We start from the raw sequence: 14,614 nt of genomic DNA on the forward strand, positions 1-14,614 counted from the left end.
GTCGCCGAACTTTGCGCTTGTCGGCTAAAGACGTGTAGTTGCGATGATGGCCTCCACGTGTTCTCGACTTTGTCAGATATCTTTTGACAAAGTTGAACGCGTTTTCTGAAAAGCCGCGAACGCGTCGCCGAACTTCACGCAGGAAAATCCGGATTTTTGAATCGGTGGTCGTGTCGCTTGGCTTTTTACAGAGGTATCGATCACTCCAACCTACACACTCTGAAAATTGCCCATTCTTGAAAATCGTCTCCGGCCTTTTGAGAATTATCTCCATCCACCCCTTCTCTTTGAACACTTTTGAAAAATGGCAAACCCATCGAACCTTAGCTTAGACTTGAGTCTCAGCAGTGATACGGGCGTGCCGCGTCAAGGTAACGTATGGCGCCCTTCTTTCTTATCTTCTAACGGTCCTCTTACAGGTGAAGACTCCGTGATGCAGGACGCCACAACAGCTACAATAGTAGCTAGGAACCTCCTCACTCCAAAAGATAGTAGGCTGCTGTCAGGACGGTCCGATGAGTTGGCCGTTCAAGAGTCCCTCGCTCTCAGCGTTCAGTGTGCAGGCTCTGTGTCCAACATGGGCCAACGCCTACTTGCTCGCTCCCGTCAGGTTGAATCGTTGATGGCAGAGGTGGAAAGTCTCAAGCAAGAGATCAAGCAGCTGAAGTATGAGAATAGAAGTTTGCACGTGCTTGCAAACAACTATTCAACGGGCATGAAGAGGAAGCTTGATGAGCTGCAAGAGTCTGAAGGTCGGATTCAAAGTGACCGTCAAAGGTTTTCGTCTTTCCTCCAGAGGCACCTTTTTCCTGGGTCTTCCAGCGTTTGGCCAAGTATTGAGGCCTGGAATGCTCTAGCTTCAATGCCTCCCGCTCCGATGCCTTCTGCTCCGATGCCTTCTGCTCCGATGCCTTCTGCTTCTAGAGTTTTGCCAAGTAATGGGGCTTCACGTGAACATCCTTTGTGAAAGCTCCATCTTTTTTTTTTTTTTTTTTTTTTTTTTTTTTTGTACACACTTGTAATTCCTTGGAGATTAATGGACATGCTTTATTTTATTCAGTGTATTGTGCTAAATACAAATAAAACATATACATCACCATCCATCATCATTCATTTTTATTTTATTTTATTATTATTATTATTTTATTTTATTCTATTTTATTTTTTCTTTTACTTTTCTTTGCTTTCGGTGGCACTAATCCACCATTCATTTATATATATATATATATATATTTCAGATGATGCCAGAAGCACAATTATTGTTTTTTTTTTTTCTTTCTTTTTATTATATATATATATATATTTTTTTCTTTTTGCACATGGTTCCAGAAGCACCATCATTGTTTTTATTTTATATATATATATATATATATATATGTTTTTTTTTTTTTTTTTTTTTTTTTTTTTTTTTTTTGGGATGGTGCTGTCCATCCAGATTCCATCATTTTTTTTTTTTCTTTATATGGTGATCTGCAAGGCTGAGTTTGTGGGTGAAAACCCAGGCCGAGTCTGAGAGAAGACGGAGGAGATCTTTGGGTGTGAGTTGACAAACTTTGATTTTGTCAATCACATTCAAAGGCAGCAGCAGAGGCAAGAAGATGTGAGTTGACAAACTTTGTTTTTGTTAATCACATTCACAGGCAGCAGCAGAGGCGAGCAGATGTGAGTTGACAAACTTTGTTTTTGTTAATCACATTCACAGGCAGCATCAGAGGCAAGCAGATGTGAGTCGACAAACTTTGTTTTTGTTAATCACATTCACAGGCAGCAGCAGAGGCAAGCAGATGTGAGTTGACAAACTTTGTTTTTGTTAATCACATTCACAGGCAGCAGCCATGGCGGAAGTGCAGAAGCAGCCAGAGCTTGAAGCAGAGTGTAAGGCGTCGAGTTTGAAGACCGGCTAGTCGTTTGACAGCGGTTAATGAAGCTCTTCGTTGATTTTGATCATGGTGGCCAGCGTGAGGAGCTTGAGGTTTGTTGGCAGCTTGAGGAGACAGAGGAAGAAGCTCCACCATCACTATTGAGCACAAGCAAGGAGCACAGCCACTGAGCACAGGCACCGAGCACAACCACCAAGCACATCCACAGCAGTGAGTTCCCATCTATCGCCCCTTGCCTGAAGATCAAGATGGTTCGTTATGCCCCAATCGACGATGGCACACTTAGACCTTTCGATTTCTTGAATCAGGTGCTTTGGTATAGCTTCTATTACTTTTTTTCTAGCTTGCAATCGTATTCGTCTCCGTACATGAAGACGTTGAATCGCTGGCCTTCTAATGTACAGTAGAGGTGGTCCGTGAAGGTCGTGCGTGTGTCTTCACCTCCAGAACTCAAGAACACGGATCCCTTGCTGGTCTCGGAAGTACTGGAGCAAGCGGATTTCGACAAGGAAAGGTGCTGACTTTGGTTCCCGGTCCGGTTTTGATTCTGGTTGTAGTTCTGATCGAACTCAATCTCTGCCGAATCAAACCCTCCACGCTCGCAGCTCGCCCTCTTCTCGTCGCTGAGCTGCTTAGGCGTGTCAGGGAACGAAGAATTGTTCAGAGAAGGGAGCTCAACGATGGCATCGGCGGCGGCTTTGATCAGCCACTCAATTGCTTTGCTGGGCTGGTCGTAATTTAACCGATCTTGGAGATCGTAGAACTGAATGGCGGTGGTTACAGACAACCGGACCCTCCGGTCTCTCAACCCTTTTGAAGTCCAGACCTTGCTGTGCCGATTTTTGCCTGACATGCCATACGAAGCAAGGTGGAACACACAGTCTGCTCCCCGCAGAGCTTTTTCCACATCCTTTTTTCTGGGTTAGATCCCCTTGGACGCAGTGGACGCCGTGCTGGCGGAGGCGATCGGACCAAGGACTTGTCTCTCCTCTGCAGCTTCGAAGCTTGCCTCGCTTGAGCCGACGAAGAGGACTCATCGGTGACAGCTCGGATCTCGGTCCTGGAGACTCTCGACCTCTTTCTCTGGCCCCACTGCAGCAGCACATCGCCGGCGCCGCGGATTGGACTGGGAGTCCGGCTGGGACTCTTGTCCTGCCGTTGCTGGGTCTGATGGTGGAATTTATATATATATATATACACATTTTCTTTTGAAGAAACTGTTTTTTTTTTTTTTTTTTTTTTTTTTTTTTTTTTGTATGATTTTGACATAGCTTGCTGATCTTGTTCTCCGATTTGTAGCCTCTGCAATTGCCTTTGGAACTCCATCGGACTCACCACCGGATCCGATCCGATAACCCGTTCTGTGTGACCCGATCTGACAAAGTCAGGCGGCGGCGCAACTTGTTCCGGTATCGGCGCATTGGTGGTGGACAGCCATCGTTGAGGAAGGAGAGCTGCTCTTGGAGCTGAAACTCATCCATCACATCAGCTGGAACTCCTCCATTACTACCTCCATAGAAGCTGCTAATTTCTTCTTGGGTTCTGAGCTCGGAGATAGCAGCCCAGGAAGCGGAGGAAGAAGAAGGAGTGGAAGAAGAGTTTGATGATAGGGGCACTCCCAGCTCCTTCCTTGACTTGAGAATGACCGAGTGGAGAAAAGCTTCAGGTCCAAAAGCTAGCTTATCATTTCCTTCTCGCCATGGTCTTGTATCAGAAGCAGACCCATGATTTTTGAAGCATTTTCTGGGTCCAAATTTTGGATCCTCGAGAACACAATTCTTGTAGCTTCATAGGAGTCCATGGCGGATAGAGAAGTTGGGTTGTGCAACATGTGGGCCTAGCTATTGGGTTGTGCTCCTTAGCTGGGGCTTGTGTGCGGATGGGCTTCATGCGAGGGACACACATAACACATATACACTTTTATTTTATTTTATTTTATCCTTTTATTTATTTTTTTTCTGATTTTGGGAGAACAAATATAATTTTTTTTTTTTTTTTTTTTAACAAATAACATGTAATTTTTTTGTACAAAGAATGTAATAATATTGACTTTCATTAATAAAACATTTATTTATTTATTTTGATGTGACTGTACTTGAAGTTTTGAAGTTTCAAGTTACCTACGTACTCTTCCAAAGAAGAGATCAAGTCATAACGTAGTTCAAATGAGTGATGGTTTTGATGATGATTTTGCCGTACACAGTTTATGCTCTTGCGGGCCAGGAGCGTTTGGTGCCGTTTGCAGTTTCAGCTCGTGCAGGCAAGGAGCGTTTGTTGTCGCCTTTTATGCTCGTGCGGACAAGGAGCTTTTGTTGTCGCCTTTTATGCTCGTGCGAACGAGGAGCGTTTGATGTCGCCTTTTATGCTCGTGCAGACCAGGAGCTTTTGGTGTCACCTTTTATGCTCGTGCGAACGAGGAGCTTTTGAATTTGTCAAACGATCTTAGAGAGGCATTCCTTGCAATCTTTATAGCAAGGAGTCTCGACTGAGTGATTGAAGAAGTCTTTGGGGAAGAAATCGCGCATCGTGATGGCAACGGACGATCTTTGTGTCATAACTTCATCATCCTCAACACTTTCATGTAGCTTTGAAGGTTGACGGTAGCTGCTTTGCCCCCTTTCCGATTGGTAAACTTGTGGAGGAGACCTATGTTTCTTGTGCATTTTCTTTGGAATGACATAAGTCCATCCTTCAACTTCACTTGACTTGACTGACATGGTTTTGGAGCATGCCCCCAGCGGTTGAGGTGAAGATTTTGAGTTCAAAGAGCCAGAAGTGACGGAGGTATAGTTTGATTTCACCACATCATTAAGATCTAGCTCGATGATCCCTTTCTGAGCCAACTTCATGATGAGATCTTTTAGCACAAAGCACTTTTCCGTCGGATGACCAATGAAGCGGTGGAATTTACAATACCTTGGACTGTCAGTACGGTTCATCTCTTCCGGCCGTTTGCACTCAGGTAGGTCGATCACCTTTTTGTCAAGCAAGTCATCTAACATGGCAACCACGTCAGAGTCGGGGAATGGATAAGTCTTCTCCTCAAGCTCCTTCAAAGTGCGTCTACGTATCTCTTGATCACGAAAAGCTTCGGTTTGAATCGCCTTGCCTCGTGTATGGGTTTTGACTGGAGTTGTGTTGACCGTCATTGCTTCCTTGGTGGGTTTCCACGCAGCCTTATCCACCTTGGGCCCCAAAACTTTGTCATTCTTGTAGTCGGTGATCTGTTCTTTCTTCCCATGACGGGTGATGCTTAACTCCATATCATGGGCGCGGGTGGCTAACTCCTCAAATGTTCGTGGTTTGATGCCTTGAAGGATGTAGTGTAGTCCCCACTGCATGCCTTGAACGCACATCTCGATGGCGGAGGTTTCAGAAAGCCGATCTTTGCAATCCAGGCTTAATGAACGCCATCTATTTATGTAGTCGATGACAGGTTCATCTCTCCACTGTTTCGTACTGGTCAGCTCTAGCATGCTTACAGTACGACGAGTGCTGTAGAAACGGTTGAGGAATTCCCTTTCTAGCTGGTCCCAACTGTTGATAGACTCGGGTTCGAGGTCGGTGTACCAGTCAAAAGCGTTACTCTTCAGCGAACGCACGAACTGTTTGACGAGGTAGTCTCCCTCTGTCCCAGCATTGTTGCAAGTTTCAATGAAATGGGCGACATGTTGCTTCGGGTTGCCTTTTCCATCGAACTGCATGAATTTTGGGGGTTGATAACCCCTTGGCATCTTCAAAGCATCAATCTTCTTGGAGTAAGGCTTTGAGTACAGTACGGAGTCGTGCGAGCTTCCTTCGTACTGTGTCTTGATAGTGCTTGCAATCATCTCCTGTAGCTGCTGGATAGAGAGAGATCCCATGGATGTCATTGTTTGGTCTAGCTTCGGCTTCTCTTCAACTTTCTCCACTGGTGGCTCCTCTTCTTCGTCGTCTTCTTTCTTTAATAGGCCAATATTTGGGTCGACTTTCACGTCGGGCAGCGCATCTAGTTGGTTGACAAGTGCGGCAATCTGCAAGTCCTTCTCTTCCACAGTCCGTGTGAGCTTTGCGATTACTTCATTCATCTGAGCTAGCTGCTCCTCGATTGAAGTTGCTCCAGTGGTCATGACTTGCATGGTTGTACTGCCGCTTGGATCAGGGTCGAAGAGTAGGGACTCTGAGTATTTCTTCGGGCTTTCGTCTTCTTTACCTTCTTGAACCGTGATGTAGAAAACATCTTGGATCTCCTCTTCAGTGCCGTTCTCTTGAGTTTGTTGGCATGAAGATTTGCCAGTGTGGACGATGATGCGCCTCCTTACCTTCAGTGGTCCTTTTGTGTCAACCTCTAGGATTGCTTGGCGCTCCATCCTTGAAGGAATCAAGCTTCGAGCGTCGTCTTTTTCTCCTAACCCATCGAGCTTTTCTCCCTTTGGGGTTGTCTTCCTCTTTCCAAAAGGCTTACCATTATCTTCAAATATTTCTGAAGCTGATCGTTGCAGAGGAGAGATAGCTGTGTTGCTTTGTTTCTTAGGCTTTAACAACCTTTCAAAAACAGAGCTTTGGGATGTCGGCGCGTTAAGCCTCTTGAAGACAGAGGTTCGGTCTTGACCACCAATGCGATTAAGCACTGAAGTTCTGGAGCTTGAATGGCTCATCCTATTGAAGACCGACATCCGAGGGGAGGATTTAGGCTCTTCTTGGTCTTGTTCAATGCTCACGCTGATGTGTTGAGCGCTAGCTTTCTTCACTTTGCTTGAAATCTTCACGGGTGCATTTGGTGTGAAGCCAAGTTCAGCCTTGTTGTTGTCAACTCCATAATCATGCTCTTTCAACTTCTTTTGAGTCTCGGTGAGGTCGCGATCTTTGTCGTTGACGGTGTTTGAAACCTTCTTTCCAAGATTTGAAGAGGAAGCAAAGTCATGCCTAGCCTTTGACATGAGTTCGTAGGCATTTGGGTTGAAGCCTTCTTCGGTCCTCTTAGTTGGAAGAGAGCTTGGTTTCACTTTGACGCCATGCTGTGCCTCCAGACGGTTGATGAGTCCGGCGGTTTGCAAGTTTTTCTCCTCTGCAGTCTTTATCAGCCTTGCAATTGTTTCCTTCATCTGAACCAGCTGTCTTTCAATGGAGGTAGTGCCGATAGTCATGACTTGTTCTTTGTTTGAAGCCATGGACTGTGCTTGAATATCTTGAACGGAGACAGAGATGAGAGGTAGAGATAATCCCACCGGGCGTGCCAAATTTGTAAACACGAAAAAGTTCCTGCAACAAGAAACAAGAATACGTGTACAAAATATATTTTATGTTTAATGATTTTGGGGTTACAATCTCTTTGTAATTTGATCCTCTGATTCTATCTTCGTAGGGTGTAGGTTTGTGGATGAGCTGTTGATCCAAAGGGCCGTCGGGGCTTGATCTAGGGATGAACAGTTGATGAACGGATCTTCGAGGGCTTTTGAGCTTGATCTTGAATACTGGGTGTATGGATTTCTTCAAGGGGGCCGTCGGAGCTTGATCTTGAGGGTTGATGGATGAGCGGATCTTCAAGGGCTTTTGGGCCTAATCTTGAAGACTGAGTGGATGTGTGGATTTGTTGAGGTTGTTGATCCAAAGGGCCGTTGGGGCTTGATCTTAGGACGAACGGATGATGAACACTTTCTTCAAGGGGCCGTCGGGGCTTGATCTTGAGTCGGCGGAAGTTCTTCAAGGGCCGTTGGGGCTTGACCTTGAAGGAGGATTTGACGAAGAACGAAGAGTGTTTTCTTGATCCTTCGGGATTTGCTTGAGAGCTTTAGAGTTTCAAGGCTTCAAGGTTTTGGTGTGATGTAAATTCCCTTCTTTCTTTCTTCTTCTTCCTTTCCCCCCTCCCCTCTTAAATGAATGCCTTGGCCTCCTATTTATAGAATTCCAAAACTTGATTTTTGGATTTAAATAATCAGATGAAATAAATCATTTCTGCCAGATATTGACACGTGTCCTATTTGATGACCTTTCCAATTTATTTCGATTTTTCGTTGAGTCACACGCTACATGTAAAATTTATGTGACACGTAAGCGTTGAAATTTTAATTATTGGTTAACATTCATTTCACCGAAATTTCGATGTCTACACACCCATCATGGGAGTGCTCTCGCACGTTACTAGCTTGACTTCGGAGTTCCCATGGAACTTGAAGCCAGTGAGCCCCCAAAAAGCCTCGTACTAGGTAGGGATGAGAATATACATATAAGGATCACTCACCTGGGTAATGTGGGATCTTACAATCCACCCTCCTTAAGGGTCCGACGTCTTCTTCGGCACACCGCGGCCAGAGTTAGGCTCTAATACCAAATTGTCACATCCCGGCTCGGGGTCTATCACATTCCGGGTCCGTTCCACCACCGTAGCACGATATTGTTTGCTTTGGGCCCCAACTACGCCCTCACGGTTTTGTTTCTGGGAACACACACGATAACTTCCCATGGGGTCATCCATCATGGGAGTGCTCTTGCAGCTACTCGCTTAACTTTGGAGTTCCTATGGAACCCGAAGCCAGTGAGCTCTCAAAAGGCCTCGTGCTAGGTAGGGATGAAAATATACATATAAGGATCACTCGCCTGGGCGATGTGGGATCTTACAATCCACCCCTCTTAGGGACCCGATGTCCTCGTCGGCACACCACGGCTAGGGTTAGGCTCTGATACCAAATTGTCACATCCCGGTGGGGGTTCCACCACATCTCGGGCCCGCTCTACCACTGTAGCACGATATTGTCCGCTTTGGGCCCTGACCACGCCCTCACGGTTTTATTTCTGGGAACTCACACGAGAACTTCCCAGTGGATCACCCATCATGGGATTGCTCTCGCGCGCTACTCGCTTAACTTTAGAGTTCCGATGGAACTCGAACCCAGTGAGCTCCCAAAAAGCCTCATACTAGGTAGGGATGAGAATATACATATGAGGATCACTCCCTTGGGCGATGTGGGATCTTACATGAAGTAAATGAATAATTTTAGATCATGCTAGAAGAAACCATTGATAAACCAATTGAAGCAATTGAATTCACATAATAAAATTGGTCTCTATAGAATTTACATTAAGAATAGAGAAAATAATATTTAATAAAAAATTGATTGAATCATATTATTGCTAGCCCATTGTGAGGCTAAGCTCGTCCCCTCCCCCTTAGTATAGATAATATTGTTTATTTAAAATAAAAAACAATCATTTGATAATTAATTTAATCATATTATTATTCACGTGTGAAAGTTTTTTTTTTATAACTGGCAGTACATGCCTATTAAGATGTTTTGAACGTGTTTAAAAATAGAAAAAATAATATTTAATAAACAATTGGTTGAATCACATTATAAGGTTAAGCCCACCCTCTTCTCTTTAATGTAGATAATATCGTTTGTTTAAAAAAAAAATAAAAATCATTTAACAACTTATTTAGGGGAACTGTTATTAGCATTCTAAAAATCTCATTCTACACTCTTCATAAGTGTATTTTTTTTTTCTAATTATAGAAAGTTTGGAGTGCTAAATGAGATTTTTAGAGTGTTAATAACAATTCTCCTTATTTAATTACATTATTATCCGCGTGCGAATTATCTTTGTTATAATCGGCCATGCGCCTCTTAAGATGTTTTGAACATGTATAAAAATAGAGAAATTGAATCACATTATTGCTAGCCTATTGTGAGGTACTAATTATTAAAATTAAAAATAAAAAGCACCAAAAAATTAATCATTAAAAAAATACTATTAAAATAATGAAAATGTCTTTGTCTTATTTGATGCATTATTTTGGGATGCCTTTGAAATTTTTTTTATTTTGGGGGCAATATTGTCCAAACATTTTTGTTGAAGCTTGGTGGCATCAAAATCACTATTCACTTTTCCATTGGCTTTATATATAGAAGATTTACAATTGTATTGTTCCTAATTGTTCAAACAAATTTCTTTTTGTTTCCAGCCAAATGATGTCATGGCGCGGTTTAGTGGTTTTGAATATAATTGTAGAAACACTTTCTTTAATCTACTAACGTTGTGGGATTCCAAAATTGAAAATTACTTGCTTTCAATTTTTTGCAACAAATTACCTTTGTAAACAAACAAAACAAGGATATTTCTGGACTTTTGATATTTCTAGACTAAATACAATCGTTCACCTTGCTGAGGTAGTTCTGTTTAAATTAATCAATGTTATTGTACACTTTGAAACCTAAGTTCTAAATCTATTACTGACAATTTACACTTCTACAAAGTTAGGAATACATTTATTGGTTCAAATTTAGACACTATTGTAAGGCTAGACATTTACTCATTATACTAGATTCAACGTTGGTAGTTTTTTAAAACATGATTATACAATTTCTAATCCTGTAGCAACGCGTGGGCATAATTTCTAGTATATACTATGACTTTTGTATTTTATAGTAAGTTTTTTTATTAGTTTAAAAATTAAATCATCAAAATAACATTTTTCTTAATGTGTTAAAACGGGTTACCTGCGTGTCACCCTTCTATAAACCTATTAAAGACCCGTTATTAGCGGGTTCTTATCGTGTGACCCGAAAACGACTTGATTAATTAACGTGTCGATCTGAAACACGTTATTTTCGTGTCGTTTACGTATCATGTTAACGGATCATGTAAAAAATTATCAGGTCTAGCTTCAATTACCCTGGTCCTTCATGCCATTAATCATGGGTCCAGAAAATTGTGGTCCCACACTACCCATTCAACTTTGTCAAATCTTGGACCAAGTCTTGGGTCCCACACTACCCACTATTCTAAAAATCTTCACCTAGCGCCACGTAGACCCCGTCTAGGTGCTAGGCGGTTAGCCATTGTCCTGATTAATGTCTAGGCGTTTGAAAATCTCAAAAGGGCGTCTAGACCTGTTGAAGCGTCCACCTAGACCACTTAGGCACCCACCCAGGCTACCCAGACCCGTCTAGACATCCGTCTAGGTTGCAACTCACTTGCATTATTTTTTTAATAAATTGTAAGAGATTTGTTGAATACTTAAATGAGCACACATTATATGCTTGTTCCTTATGTTTTCATTATGTTTCAATACTTCATAATATATATGTCATTTTATTTTGTAATTTATGATGTAATTATATATATTTTAAGCATAAACAAACACTTATTTACACAAAATATAACAGATTTACTTAAATCCGTCTAGGTCCTGCCTAGCCATCTAGCCACTGGGCCCTAGCCCACCGTCCAATTAGCTCCTAGCGTCTTTTAGAACCTTGTTTATTGTTAGTCGATTTTCATGCTTTGTTATTTACGATTTCAATCATACCTTGGTAAAGAATTCAAACTCTGAGTCCAAACATAAGAAGAAACGATTCAATTTTGTCTTTTCTCTATTTTCTTTTATAATGTGAACAAAATGATCTACGTATGCGATGAGGTAACAAAGACCATATGGTTCAAAACGTCAAAGCGTTGATATATTCAAAGATAACGACTTTGCCAGGACATGACCTTTTTTAAAAAGAAGTCCTCAAATCCCAAGTCGCAAAGTAATATATTGAATCTTTCAGCTCATTGTTTAGTATCAACTCTCTTCATCACCATCTATTGTTTGAGCTGCTTTGTGCATTCTGTCAAGTCCCCATGGAAACTAAATCCCATAAGCAGCTTCACATTTTCTTCTTCCCATATATGGCTCAAGGGCACACCATACCCCTTATAAACATGGCCAAACTATTTGCTTCTCATGGTGTAAAATCCACCCTAGTGACCACCCCTCTCAATGCACCTCTCTTTTCCAAAGCAATCCAAAGCACCAAGCAATTGGGATTTGATATTGAAATTCTTGTCATCAAGTTCCCAACTGAGGAGGTAGGGTTGCCTCAAGGATGTGAAAGTGGTAACTTAGCTACCACCACTGAGATGAAGGAAAAGTTCTTCAAAGCCACCTTCCTTCTTCAACCACAAATTGAGCAGATTTTAGACGAACACCGCCCTCATTGCCTCGTTGCAGACGTTTTCTTTCCTTGGGCAACAGATCTTGCCGCCAAGTTTGGTATTCCAAGGATCATATTTCATGGTGTTGGTTTTTTCGCTCTGTGTGCTACCCTTAGTGTGCTGTTGTACGAGCCTCACTTGAAGCTGTCATCGGATTCAGAAGTTTTTACTATTCCTAATTTTCCAGTTGAGATCAAGCTGATAAGAAGCCAAATACCGGCCTTTATCAAGCAAAATGCTGAAACCGAATTCAGCAAGTTGTTTAAAGCTTCGAGAGAGTGTGAGGAAAAGAGCTTTGGGTTTATTGTTAATAGCTTTTACGAACTTGAACCGGCTTTTGCAGATCATTACAGGACAGCGTTTGGGAGGAAGGCATGGCATATAGGCCCGATTTCGTCATGGAATAAGGCAGCAGATGACGAAGCTTCCCTTGGTCAGCACAAGTCCTTGAATTGGATGAATTCTAAGAAACCAAATTCAGTTGTTTACATATGTTTTGGAAGTATGACCAATTTCATTGACTCTCAGCTCCTAGAAATTGCAGCGGGGCTTGAGGCTTCTGGGCAGGGATTCATTTGGGTTGTGAAGAGAGAAAAGAATGATAAAGAAGAGTGGCTTCCTGAAGGATTTGAGAAGAGAATGGAAGGTAAAGGACTAATTATAAGAGGTTGGGCTCCACAAGTGCCGATTCTTGAGCATGAAGCAATCGGAGGCTTTGTGACGCATTGTGGGTGGAACTCTATCCTTGAAGGAGTGTCTGCCGGAGTACCAATGATCACATGGCCCGTGTCGGCTGAGCAGTTTTACAATGAGAAGTTGGTGACTCTGGTACTGAGAACTGGGGTTGCTGTTGGTGTTAAACAATGGAGTACATTTGTAGATGTGAAGAAGGAAGCCAGTGTGAAGAGGGAAGCCATAGAAAAGGCTATAAATCAAGTCATGGTGAGTGAAGAAGCAGAGGGAATGAGAGCCAGAGCCAGGGTACTTAAAGAGATGGCAGCGAGGGCTGTTAAGGAAGGTGGTTCGTCCTTCTCGGATTTAACTTCTCTACTTGAAGAATTGGGGTCCCTTGGAGCATGAAGTACTTTCAGCCAAAATAACATCATTTTTTTTTGTTGTGTGCGTTTTTATGGAGATTAATCCAATTTTTGCGGCATCTGTATCTAAAATTTCAAATTAACAGCAAATGAAAGAAAAAGAATATCTATATATTTGATACAAACGATATTGGGATAAGAGGGAAATTGAATTCAAAGCATCGAATATAAGAGTGATATGCTAGAAACTAACACTCAAACCAAATCCTGCGAATTATGTAATCATAGAACGAGTAAGTAGGGATTGTTCTATTACGACTAGGGGTGGAATTTTTTGCCAAATTATAACCAAATTACCAATCGTATCATACTAAAGTTGTGCCAAAAAATTTGTACCATTGGTAACGGTACGGTATTTGTACCGTACCATACATTTTCGGTACGGTAATGGTATTCAAAACCATTACCAGTAGTATATTGTACCGTACCACTACTATTAATATTATATCATTTATTTATTCATTTATATATATATACTTAGGTATTATTCTCATTATATATGCATTTTATATTTTTTTCCTAGTTATTTATCCAATCATCTCACCCTATAACCTCTACTTTCCCAATAAAAAAAACTTAAGCCTTCTTACGCTGCAACTCTTCATCTTTTCACTCATCTAGCCATTGGCTTCATCTATGTTGCTCCCGTTCTGGCAACTCTCTCTCTCTTTGATGCGAGAATTATACGCACACAAATTAAACCCTATTTGTGACAATTGTAGTAATGATGTAAGTAGGGATCGTTCTAACCGGGAATTAACTAGAGGTGCTAATCTATTTTGAATTGACTTGAAAACACAAAAACTAAATGTAAAGACTCTTAACAAGACTACTATGACTCAGAATAGCTTTGAAAAACTCAAACTGCCTAAAACAATCAAATTGACTCAAACAGAAAATAGAACTTGATTTAGACGAATTTGAAAGTGTTTATGACTCCAAAAGCTTAAAGACACAAAAATAAAACAAATAGGAATGATTAAGACTCAACGAAATATGGGGGAAATGTGTTTGGATGATATTAAATTAAATGGACAGAATATAATTAAAGGCAAAATGTAAATATGAATGTGATGAAAATATGGATGATGGAATAGCCAAGGGGTTCTTCTCCACACATGTTACACTTGCATACAAGATTGATGTTCAGTTGGTCTTTCGATAAGTTATGAAACTCAACACCCCGGGTTAATTAGGTCTGCTTAAATTAACCGTCAAGTTCTCCTTAAGTTAATGAATTGGATGGGTTAGCGCAACACAATTCACCACATTCTCCAAAAGTCCTTTACGTGAAAAGCACAATAAAGATACAATCAAAGATCATTAAGTATTATGAAAACTATAAGTGTTGACGAGGCATTCGTTACTATGATGAGCATGAAACTCGTGCCAAGAATTCATTTAACGCGATTGTTTATAAGTAACCTCCACTACTTGTGTATATAAGTTCATAACGATTAGGTAAAACTCACTTATATTCTAGCGTCATATTCATGCATGAAAATTAAGCGCGCATTCTCAATAAACATACATAAATAAGTTATCAATCAAACGGTTAAACAAATTGAATCCACAACTTATGAAATTCCAACGAAAGTTAATCAATTCATATTGCAAACATAAACATAGTTTCGAATCACCCCCTAGCTAAAGGGGGGTTTAGTTCCTCATAACTTTGAA

At 41.4% G+C, this 14,614-nt stretch overlaps 1 protein-coding gene across 1 annotated transcript; it reads left to right on the top strand.

The window, feature by feature from the left end:
- Positions 1–11,169: 11,169 nt before the first annotated feature.
- On the top strand, positions 11,170–13,160 carry LOC137729257 (UDP-glucose flavonoid 3-O-glucosyltransferase 7-like). The gene has a single exon (XM_068468128.1). It carries the CDS (start codon positions 11,484–11,486, stop codon positions 12,915–12,917), a length of 1,434 nt encoding a protein of 477 aa, XP_068324229.1. The 5' UTR covers positions 11,170–11,483; the 3' UTR covers positions 12,918–13,160.
- Positions 13,161–14,614: the final 1,454 nt, after the last annotated feature.

This window comes from Pyrus communis, chromosome 3, assembly GCF_963583255.1.
Source record: "Pyrus communis chromosome 3, drPyrComm1.1, whole genome shotgun sequence".
Classification (NCBI taxonomy): domain Eukaryota; kingdom Viridiplantae; phylum Streptophyta; class Magnoliopsida; order Rosales; family Rosaceae; genus Pyrus; species Pyrus communis.